General features: G+C 43.9%; 1 protein-coding gene across 21 annotated transcripts in view; it reads right to left on the bottom strand.

Annotated features, from left to right (window-relative positions):
- The window catches only part of LOC106587936 (troponin T, fast skeletal muscle isoforms), a 31,111-nt gene extending 20,714 nt beyond the window's left edge, over nt 1-10,397 (bottom strand). For 4 of the 21 annotated variants that reach the window (XM_045708184.1, XM_045708178.1, XM_045708182.1 and 1 more), the window contains exons 1-3: nt 10,259-10,394; nt 5,626-5,664; nt 4,534-4,547 (exon numbers count right to left, since the gene is read on the bottom strand). In XM_045708184.1, the coding sequence (XP_045564140.1) occupies nt 4,534-4,547; nt 5,626-5,645 (34 nt within the window). In that variant the 5' untranslated portion in view covers nt 5,646-5,664; nt 10,259-10,394. Of the gene's footprint in view, nt 1-879; nt 889-4,533; nt 4,548-5,625; nt 5,665-10,258 lie in introns of all 21 variants that reach the window. The other 17 variants (XM_045708189.1, XM_045708186.1, XM_045708188.1 and 14 more) reach the window with 9 other exon arrangements.
- Nucleotides 10,398-11,749: the final 1,352 nt, after the last annotated feature.

Genomic DNA, 11,749 nt, shown 5'->3' on the forward strand with positions numbered 1-11,749 from the left:
GCCGTTTGATAAATCAAACATGATTACGCACAGATAAAACAAACGTAATTATGATAAATGATAAGCAAGCAGGGATTTTGTGAGATTTTTTTTTACAAACGCTTGATCAACAATGACAGACTTTATTATCTAGGGAATTCAGTTGACACACGGACAAACAAAGCAAGAAGTTTTTCAATTCCACATGACGGACTGGTACACAAAGCTCACATACAGGGAAGGCTGTACGAGTATCATTATGTGTGGCTGCATACTGTAATGTAATTGTGGTTACTAAGTTATAACAGAGAAACAGAGTGCACCATTGAAGGTCTGAGTATATGTAAAAGCTTGCTTTGTTGTGTTAAAACAGACATGAATCAAATCAAATCAAATTTTATTGGTCACATACACATGGCTAGCAGATGTTAATGCGAGTGCAGCAAAACGCTTGTGCTTCTAGTTCCGACAGTGCAGTAATATCTAAGTAATCTAACAATTTCACAACAACTGCCTTATACACAGAAAACTGAAGGGATGGAATAAGAATATATAAATATATGGAAGAGTGATGGCCGTGCGGCATAGGCAAAATGCAGTAGATGGTATAAAATACAGTATACACATATGAGATGAGTAATGTTTTGTGAATCTGACTTCACACAAAGCTAGCTTTCCAGCGAAGTTAAGATGTTTATGAGCTCCACATTACAGATATTTGAGGGTAAGCAAAAGCGGTTGTTAATTAGTAATAAATTATCGAGTCACACAAATAATCTATTAAAAAGACTCGCAAAGCAGGCGTTGTCAAACACATTTCAGATTAAGGGTAAGAGTCGACAAATTAGTAAGAGTGGCATCGCCATGGAAACCAAAATGTCTGTTGTTGTTGTTTTTTACCTTCCTCGTCTTCAGTTTCCGCAAAATAAATATGGTGAAACAAAAACACATGTCATTTCTTAGATCATAAATTGGTCCAATCCTTGCCCTGAGACATGGCTTTATAGGATACATTTCTTAGTTCATAAATTGGTCCAATCCTTGCCCTGTGAGACATGGCTTTATAGGATACATTTCTTAGTTCATAAATTGGTCCAATCCTTGCCCTGTGAGACATGGCTTTATAGGAGTCCATAGCCATGTCCCAGGTCAAGTCAGAATCATGCTGATCATTCATACCGTGTACTATCCTCCATGACTGCCTAAATTACACGCTATTTGTGAGTTTGCCAAAAAACACTTATTCAAACCCACATATAAATACTTATACAATTTGCATTCTCTAAATAATAACACATCTCCACTTGAAGGCTCATCTAGGGCTGTATCCAGTCTAGGAGGACAGGATAGTATACCAGCATCTAGGGCTGTATCCAGTCTAGGAGGACAGGATAGTATACCAACATCTAGGGTTGTATCCAGTCAAGGAGGACAGGATAGTATACCAGCATCTAGGGTTGTATCCAGTCTAGGAGGACAGTATCCCAACATCTAGGGTTGTATCCAGTCTAGGAGGACAGGACAGTATACCAACATCTAGGGCTGTATCCAGTCTAGGAGGACAGGACAGTATACCAACATCTAGGGCTGTATCCAGTCTAGGAGGACAGGATAGTATACCAACATCTAGGGCTGGGTCCAGTCTAGGAGGACAGGACAGTATACCAACATCTAGGGCTGTATCCAGTCTAGGAGGACAGGATAGTATACCAGCATCTAGGGCTGTATCCAGTCTAGGAGGACAGGATAGTATACCAACATCTAGGGTTGTATCCAGTCAAGGAGGACAGGATAGTATACCAGCATCTAGGGTTGTATCCAGTCTAGGAGGACAGTATCCCAACATCTAGGGTTGTATCCAGTCTAGGAGGACAGGACAGTATACCAACATCTAGGGCTGTATCCAGTCTAGGAGGACAGGACAGTATACCAACATCTAGGGCTGTATCCAGTCTAGGAGGACAGGATAGTATACCAACATCTAGGGCTGGGTCCAGTCTAGGAGGACAGGACAGTATACCAACATCTAGGGCTGTATCCAGTCTAGGAGGACAGGACAGTATACCAACATCTAGGGCTGTATCCAGTCTAGGAGGACAGGACAGTATACCAACATCTAGGGCTGTGTCCAGTCTAGGAGGACAGGACAGTATACCAACATCTAGGGCTGGGTCCAGTCTAGGAGGACAGGACAGTATACCAACATCTAGGGCTGGGTCCAGTCTAGGAGGACAGGACAGTATACCAACATCTAGGGCTGGGTCCAGTCTAGGAGGACAGGACAGTATACCAACATCTAGGGCTGGGTCCAGTCTAGGAGGACAGGACAGTATACCAACATCTAGGGCTGTATCCAGTCTAGGAGGACAGGACAGTATACCAACATCTAGGGCTGGGTCCAGTCTAGGAGGAAAGGACAGTATACCAACATTTAGGGCTGGGTCCAGTCTAGGAGGACAGGACAGTATACCAACATTTAGGGCTGGGTCCAGTCTAGGAGGACAGGACAGTATACCAACATCTAGGGCTGGGTCCAGTCTAGGAGGACAGGACAGTATACCAACATCTAGGGCTGTATCCAGTCTAGGAGGACAGGACAGTATACCAACATCTAGGGCTGTATCCAGTCTAGGAGGACAGGACAGTGTACCAACATCTAGGGCTGTATCCAGTCTAGGAGGACAGGACAGTATACCAACATCTAGGGCTGTATCCAGTCTAGGAGGACAGGATAGTATACCAACATCTAGGGCTGGGTCCAGTCTAGGAGGACAGGACAGTATACCAACATCTAGGGCTGTATCCAGTCTAGGGGGACAGGACAGTATACCAACATCTAGGGCTGTATCCAGTCTAGGAGGACAGGACAGTATACCAACATCTAGGGCTATGTCCAGTCTAGGAGGACAGGACAGTATACCAACATCTAGGGCTGGGTCCAGTCTAGGAGGACAGGACAGTATACCAACATCTAGGGCTGGGTCCAGTCTAGGAGGACAGGACAGTATACCAACATCTAGGGCTGGGTCCAGTCTAGGAGGACAGGACAGTATACCAACATCTAGGGCTGGGTCCAGTCTAGGAGGACAGGACAGTATACCAACATCTAGGGCTGTATCCAGTCTAGGAGGACAGGACAGTATACCAACATCTAGGGCTGGGTCCAGTCTAGGAGGAAAGGACAGTATACCAACATTTAGGGCTGGGTCCAGTCTAGGAGGACAGGACAGTATACCAACATTTAGGGCTGGGTCCAGTCTAGGAGGACAGGACAGTATACCAACATCTAGGGCTGGGTCCAGTCTAGGAGGACAGGACAGTATACCAACATCTAGGGCTGTATCCAGTCTAGGAGGACAGGACAGTATACCAACATCTAGGGCTGTATCCAGTCTAGGAGGACAGGACAGTATACCAACATCTAGGGCTGGGTCCAGTCTAGGAGGACAGGACAGTATACCAACATCTAGGGCTGTATCCAGTCTAGGAGGACAGGACAGTATACCAACATCTAGGGCTGGGTCCAGTCTAGGAGGACAGGACAGTATACCAAAATGTAGGGCTGTATCCAGTATAGGAGGACAGGACAGTATACCAACATTTAGGGCTGTATCCAGTCTAGGAGGACAGGATAGTATACCAACATTTAGGGCTGGGTCCAGTCTAGGAGGACAGGACAGTATACCAACATTTAGGGCTGTATCCAGTCTAGGAGGACAGGACAGTATACCAACATTTAGGGCTGGGTCCAGTCTAGGAGGACAGGACAGTATACCAACATTTAGGGCTGGGTCCAGTCTAGGAGGACAGGGCAGTATACCAACATCTAGGGCTGTATCCAGTCTAGGAGGACAGGACAGTATACCAACATCTAGGGCTGGGTCCAGTCTAGGAGGGCAGGACAGTATACCAACATCTAGGACTGTATCCAGTCTAGGAGGACAGGACAGTATACCAACATTTAGGGCTGGGTCCAGTCTAGGAGGATGGTAGACAGCATATGATTTTGACATACTTTCATGGATTAATGACAAAATGGCAAGACATAATTGTCTTTCTTCAAAGGTAAAAGACAATTGCCAAAATTAAATACTGATCATTGCCTGAAAATATGTACTTGAAACTCAAAGATAATGATATAAAATGTTATAGAAACATTATCTTTCACTGAGTCAAACCAAACCTGCACAGAAATAGACAGACTTTAACCCTTGTAGAAGGTTAGAATAAATATTTAATTATACACAGTATGAAAGAGACGAGTTCAGGCTTTACCACTGTATTTACAACAGTATTATTTACAACAGTATTATTTACAACAGTATTATTACATGATTATAAAGTAAACATAGAGTTGAGGACAGACTGGTTGAGAATGGACACAATCTGTCTGTTCTTCGTGAACCCAGTTGGGGGAGACACAGCTCTATGAATAGAGGATGCTGCCGTACAGAAGGCTTCAGCTCCACCTTGTTTAAATGTGGACATACGTGTCACTGATCATTAAAGTAAGAGTAGATTTTTTTCAAAGTAGTTTTGTTATTTTTCACTTACCCTCGATCTGATCACTGAAAAATAAAAACAGCATACAGTTAGCATCAACAGGCCCATTTAACTTAGAGTTATAAGACAAACAGCTCTCTACAGTAATTCAAATCTCCATTCCTACCTAAATATATGGAACATTAATGTTTTATTATGATATGTTGGATAAAATAGTAAAGACAGACACCAATGTCCAGGGAACAGCCCAGCTAGTCGATTACCTATCAACTAGACTCCGTAACAATTCATGTTACTACCAATAAACCTCATGCCTATCTTGTTTCACTTCAGTGGCAATTATTTACTAACAAGATACTCAGAGGTCAGGTTGTAAATGTCTCAGTCCCACTGATAGCACCAAAATGTAATACATTTATTCAGTCCCACTGATAGCACCAAAATGTAATACATTTATTCAGTCCCACTGATAGCACCAAAATGTAATACATTTATTCAGTCCCACTGATAGCACCAAAATGTAATACATTTATTTAGTCCCACTGATAGCACCAAAATGTGATACATTTATTCAGTCCCAATGATAGCACCAAAATGTAATACATTTATTCAGTCCCACTGATAGCACCAAAATGTAATACATTTATTTAGTCCCAATGATAGCACCAAAATGTAATACATTTATTCAGTCCCACTGATAGCACCAAAATGTAATACATTTATTCAGTCCCACTGATAGCACCAAAATGTAATACATTTATTCAGTCCCACTGATAGCACCAAAATGTAATACATTTATTCAGTCCCACTGATAGCACCAAAATGTAATACATTTATTCAGTCCCACTGATAGCACCAAAATGTAATACATTTATTCAGTCCCACTGATAGCACCAAAATGTAATACATTTATTCAGTCCCAATGATAGCACCAACATGTAATACATTTATTTAGTCCCAATGATAGCACCAAAATGTAATACATTTATTCAGTCCCAATGATAGCACCAAAATGTAATACATTTATTTAGTCCCACTTGTAAATTATTTGGTAGCTAATGAGCCTAACAAGGAAATTAAACCCTCAATCATAAAATGAATGAAATTAAGGAATAAAATGAATCATAAAATGGGAATACTTACACTTCCTCAGTGTCAGACATGGTGACAGTGGATTTACACCTGGAAGAAAAGTAGGAAAGTTTCTTTATTTAAATGTATTATTTTATTGTAGGATTTTTTCCCCCCTTTCATCTGAAGGAGAATACATGGGTAATACACCGCTGAGGTAAGTTATGCCCTCTTCATTCACATCCTTTCATCTGAAGGAGAATACATGGGTAATACACCGCTGAGGTAAGTTATGCCCTCTTCATTCACATCCTTTCATCTGAAGGAGAATACATGGGTAATACACCGCTGAGGTAAGTTATGCCCTCTTCATTCACATCCTCTCATCTGAAGGAGAATACATGGGTAATACACCGCTGAGGTAAGTTATGCCCTCTTCATTCACATCCTTTCATCTGAAGGAGAATACATGGGTAATACACCGCTGAGGTAAGTTATGCCCTCTTCATTCACATCCTCTCATCTGAAGGAGAATACATGGGTAATACACCGCTGAGGTAAGTTATGCCCTCTTCATTCACATCCTCTCATCTGAAGGAGAATACATGGGTAATACACCGCTGAGGTAAGTTATGCCCTCTTCATTCACATCCTTTCATCTGAAGGAGAATACATGGGTAATACACCGCTGAGGTAAGTTATGCCCTCTTCATTCACATCCTCTCATCTGAAGGAGAATACATGGGTAGTAGAAGGAAAGGGAAAGGGGATACCTAGTGAACTGAATGCATCCAACTGAAATGTGTCTTCCTCATTTAACCCAACCCCTCTGAATCAGAGAGGTATGGGGGGTGGGGGGGCTGCCTTAACCGACACACTGCTGAGGTAAGTTATGTCCTCTTTATTCACATCCTTCCAACAACTTTTGACATCATTTGTAGGTTAAAGCTTTCCAAAGGTGCAGTGAAAGGACAACTTAGTGTCATGTAGTAAAGACGACATCTCCTCATCCTCCTTCAGGTCTCTAAAGCCCTCGGCTGTACAGGACGTGGAACAACTCTCATTTCTAATCCTTTGGATATATATAAAGTGTCCTAAGAGGGTTCTTTCACACCTAGTGGTCCAGGACAGCTGCAGATGTCCTTCAGGCTTAGTCCTTTAGGATCTTATTACCCAGACTCAGCTGAGACCTTCTCTGTCCACATAGCTCCCAAATCCCCCTCTCCTTTTCTCCATATCTGGGCATCGTGGTCATTCATCACAACAAAGAAGGAATAAGTGATGATGGTAAGGAGAAGTCTGAGGATCCTTCCTGATTGGTTGGGTTCGACAAGACGATTCGGTTGACCCTTTGTGGTTCGTTTGGTTAACTTGTGATATAAAAGACTGGTTAACGATGATGACGAGCCTCCACCAGACAAACACAAAAACAATATGAAAACATTTGGTTGAAAATCTATCCTTTTGTGTGTGTGTGTGTGTGTGTGTGTGTGTGTGTGTGTGTGTGTGTGTGTGTGTGTGTGTGTGTGTGTGTGTGTGTGTGTGTGTGTGTGTGTGTGTGTGTGTGTGTGTGTGTGTGTGTGTGTGTGTGTGTGTGTGTGGCGTCTACATATGTATGTGTGTTGGTGCCCGTGTGTACGTGTGCCCGTCTGAAGATTTCCTTGGGTTTGCGTAAGAAAGCCTGAGAAGGTCACAGAGTTAGGGGGGATACCACAGGGGTGTCCAGTATTACCCTTTAGCATTTAGCTGTACGTCCCGCAGACATTGTGACTGTCAACGTGCTATCAGCTGTTCACCGCTAAGCCGTCATTGTAATTGGTAATACTGGTATGATGCCGCGGTACAATTAAGGGGAGCAGTTTTTGTTGTTGTTGAAAATTCTTTAGTTGGAGAGGACAACGCCTGGGGACTTCAGGAGATTAAAGTCTGACAACACGACAATTAGACAAAGGATGTAACCTTTGACCCATAACCCCTCAGTCTAGAACACTCAGTGCAGCTGTATCTCCATAGCTGTTTGAACTTGATAGAATACACTGTACTGTACTATAGCAATAGTAACCTGTCTAAAAGGACTATCGCCTCGTAGCACTCACATCTGGAACCAGGAAATGCTTTGAAAAAGGCTTTTTGCATGGCTCACATCAACATCATCATCCCAGACACCCTTGGACACACTCCAATTCGCATACCGCCCCCACAAACAGATCCACAGACGACTCAATCTCTATTGCACTCGACACTGCCTTCTTCCATCTGGACAAGAGGAACACATATGTGAGAATGCTGTTCATTGACTGCAGCTCAACGTTCAACACCATAGTGCCCTCCAAGCTCATCACACTAAGCTAAGGACCCACTTCCTGACGGGCCGCCCCCCCCGGGTGGTGAGGGTAGGCAACAACACATCCGCCACGCTGACCCTCAACTTGGGAGCCCATCAGGGATGCATGCTTAGTCCCCTCCTGTACTCCCTGTTCAGCACAACTGCGTGGCCGGGCACGACTCCAACACCATCCTTAAGTTTGATGACGACACAACGGTGGTAGGCTTGACGACGATGAGACAGTCTATAGGGAGGAGGTGAGTGACCTGGCAGTGTTTCAGGACAACAGCCTCTCCCTCAACGTCAGCAAGGCAAAGGAGCTGATCGTGGACTATAGGAAACGGAGGGCCGAGCACGCCCCCATCCACATCGACGGGACTGTAGTGGAGCGGGTTGAAAGCTACAAGTTCCTCTGTGTCCACATCGCTAAGGATCATGGTCCACACACACCAACACAGTTGTGAAGAGGGCTCGACAACGCCTCTTTCCCATCAGGAGGCTGAAAAGATTTGTCATGGGCCCTCAGATCTTCAAAATGTTCTACAGCTGCACCATTGAGAGCATCTTGACTGGCTGCATCACCGCTTGGTATGACAACTGCTTGGCATTCGACCGTAAGGCGTTACAGACAGTAGCGCGTTCGGTCCAGTGCGTCACTGGGGTCCAGCTCCCTGCCATCCAGGACCTCTACACCAGACGTCAGAGAATGACCCTAAAAATTGTCATAGACTCCAGCCACCCAGATCATAGACTGTTCTCTCTGCCATAAGACTGCTAAACAGTTATTAACCAAATAGCTACCAGGACTATCTGCATTGACCCTTTCTGTACTAACTCTTTTGATTAATCAAATACGTTGATGTTACTGTTTATTATCTATCCTGTTGCCTAGTTACTTTACCCCTACCCATACGGTATGTACATATCTACCTCTATTACCTCTTATGACTTGGTACTGTTACCCAGCTTATATAGCCAAGTTATTACCTCGTACCCCTGCACATCAACTCAGTACTGTTACCCAGTGTATACAGCCGGGTTTTTACCTCCTACCCCTGCACATCAACTCAGTACTGTTACCCAGTGTATATAGCCAGGTTATTACATCGTACCCCTGCACATCAACTCAGTACTGTTACCCAGCTTATATAGCCAAGTTATTACCTAGTACCCCTGCACATCAACTCAGTACTGTTACCCAGCTTATATAGCCAAGTTATTACCTAGTACCCCTGCACATCAACTCAGTACTGTTACCCAGTGTATATAGCCAAGTTATTACCTCGTACCCCTGCACATCAACTCAGTACTGTTACCCAGTGTATATAGCCAAGTTATTACCTCGTACCCCTGCACATCAACTCAGTACTGTTACCCAGTGTATATAGCCAAGTTATTACCTCGTACCCCTGCACATCAACTCAGTACTGTTACCCAGTGTATATAGCCAAGTTATTGTTACTCATTTAGTCTTTATTCTTTGTGCTATTATTTTTCTATTTTTCTCGCTCTACATTGTTGGGAAGGGCCCGTCAGCATTTCACTGTTAGTCTACACCTGTTGTTTCTCTCTGCGTTGTTGGGAAGGGCCCGTCAGCATTTCACTGTTAGTCTACACCTGTTGTTTCTCTCTGCGTTGTTGGGAAGGGCCCGTCAGCATTTCACTGTTAGTCTACAAATGTTGTTTCTCTCTGCGTTGTTGGGAAGGGCCCGTCAGCATTTCACTGTTAGTCTACAAATGTTGTTTCTCTCTGCGTTGTTGGGAAGGGCCCGTCAGCATTTCACTGTTAGTCTACACCTGTTGTTTCTCTCTGCGTTGTTGGGAAGGGCCCGTCAGCACAGCAATTGTGAGACGTGTCCCATGGTCCAACATCCGGGCTCAGATGCCCCCAACAGTCTGGCTGGAGCAGCTTAGATTACAACCAGAAGATAGTCCCAGTTCTATACGTTAGTAGGCTATAGATTCTCCTATGGTAAATCTACTGTGACAGTAGGAGAGACCACTTCCTCTTCCTGGTCTCCAGTTCTATACGTTAGTAGGCAATAGATTCTCCTATGGTAAATCTACTGTGACAGTAGGAGAGACCACTTCCTCTTCCTGGTCTCCAGTTCTATACGTTAGTAGGCTATAGATTCTCCTATGGTAAATCTACTGTGACAGTGGGAGAGACCGTTTCTTCTTCCTGGACTCGTAAATCACTGTCTCTTTTTCCATCTCTGTCTGTCTCTCTGTATCAGTGGCACATACCTGCCCAGGAATATTTAACAAACCCTCTATAATAACAGGAATTTACTCAAAACACAGGAATCAATCACTCTTAAACGGTGAAATGTTGTGTTTCTCCAACCCTTTGTCTTTCTATCTATCTTTCTTTCTTACCTCAGAAAAGTTGAAAGAAGTGAGACTCCCTGGCGATGGATGGGGAGACTGGCTGTAAAGGCTTCTACAAACTCTTCTCAAATAAGTCCTTGTGTTATAGTGATATTTGATCTTGCCAAGCTGCTCATTGGCTGGTGTCTGACAGTGTGAGGTAGGGGAGTCGAGGGGGGCCTGTGGCATCTTCACACCCTCAATAAGGAGATGGATAAAGGTGGGGGGTTGGGGAGGGGGGTTAAGGAGGGATAAGAGAAGGAGTGGGGTTCTGGTTGTGGAAAGAAGCAGCTGAGATGTGTCTGGTGCTATATTTGTGGTGAGCAGAAGCAGAACTGATAGGGTGTACGAGTAATGGGGATCCCACTGGGCATAACCTGCTGGAGTTTAAAGGCTTATACATCAGCGGCTTGGAATGCGGACAATGTCCCCTGTGTGTTCTACCAGCAGGAATACACACTCTGTCAGTCAGTCTGTCAGTCTGTCAGTCTGTCAGTCAGTCTGGCAGTCATTACTGAGTCCAGTCATGGGATGGCAGAGGAGAGGACGGTGTACTTTACAGACTACAAACCAGTCAGTTATTATGTTACATATTCTAGTATTTTGTTCCAGTTATTGGATATACTGTACCTGTACTCTTCTATGTACTTCATGTCTTCCAGACATTATAGTATCAGGTATTGGATGTTTTGGGAGGCATTTTGATTTTTCTTTATCTAAGTAAATGTGTTGAAATTATGCTTGCTTTGACAACTTTATTAATTTCTGTGTAACTTTATCTTGTGACATATTTTGCATATTTATACTGTGTCTACATGCATGTTTAAAAAAATATATATATATTTTCTTATTAATTTGTACCTGAATGTTGGTAACCCGATTTGCATATTCATTTTAGATAATTTACGTATTCATGTTTATGTGATGTGTTTTCATATTCATTTGTATTTGTTTACCTGTTTACATGACAAGGCACCTGCGTAGTACTCAGCCATGCTGCTGCACCCTTTCACAAAGTTGATCACGGCCTCAGAGAGAAGAGGACACACCCACTGACATGCCGGCCTATCATATGGGACTTCCTCCTTCCCTTCTACACAACACCACACCCACCGACATGCCGGCCTATCATATGAAACTTCCTCCTTCCTCTCTACACAACACCACACCCACCGACGTGCCGGCCTATCGTATGGAACTTCCTCCTTCCTCTCTACACAACACCACACCCACCGACGTGCCGGCCTATCGCATGAAACTTCCTCTCTACTCAACACTTGGAATGGCTCAATGTTCAGGTGGCCCACGTGTTGGCTGGACCAGAGGTGGTCTCTATATTGTATGTGTGAGCAGGCTCCTGTCTGCCTCAAGGGGTTGTTGTGTAGGAGCAGCAGAGCAGAAGCAGGAGCAGGAACAGGAGAAGGAACAGGAGCAGGAACAGGAGAAGGAGAAGGAGAAGGAACAGTAGCAGGAGCAGGAACAGGAACAGGAGAAGGAACA

The sequence above is a fragment of the Salmo salar genome, chromosome ssa26 (assembly GCF_905237065.1).
Source record: "Salmo salar chromosome ssa26, Ssal_v3.1, whole genome shotgun sequence".
Classification (NCBI taxonomy): Eukaryota; Metazoa; Chordata; class Actinopteri; order Salmoniformes; family Salmonidae; genus Salmo; species Salmo salar.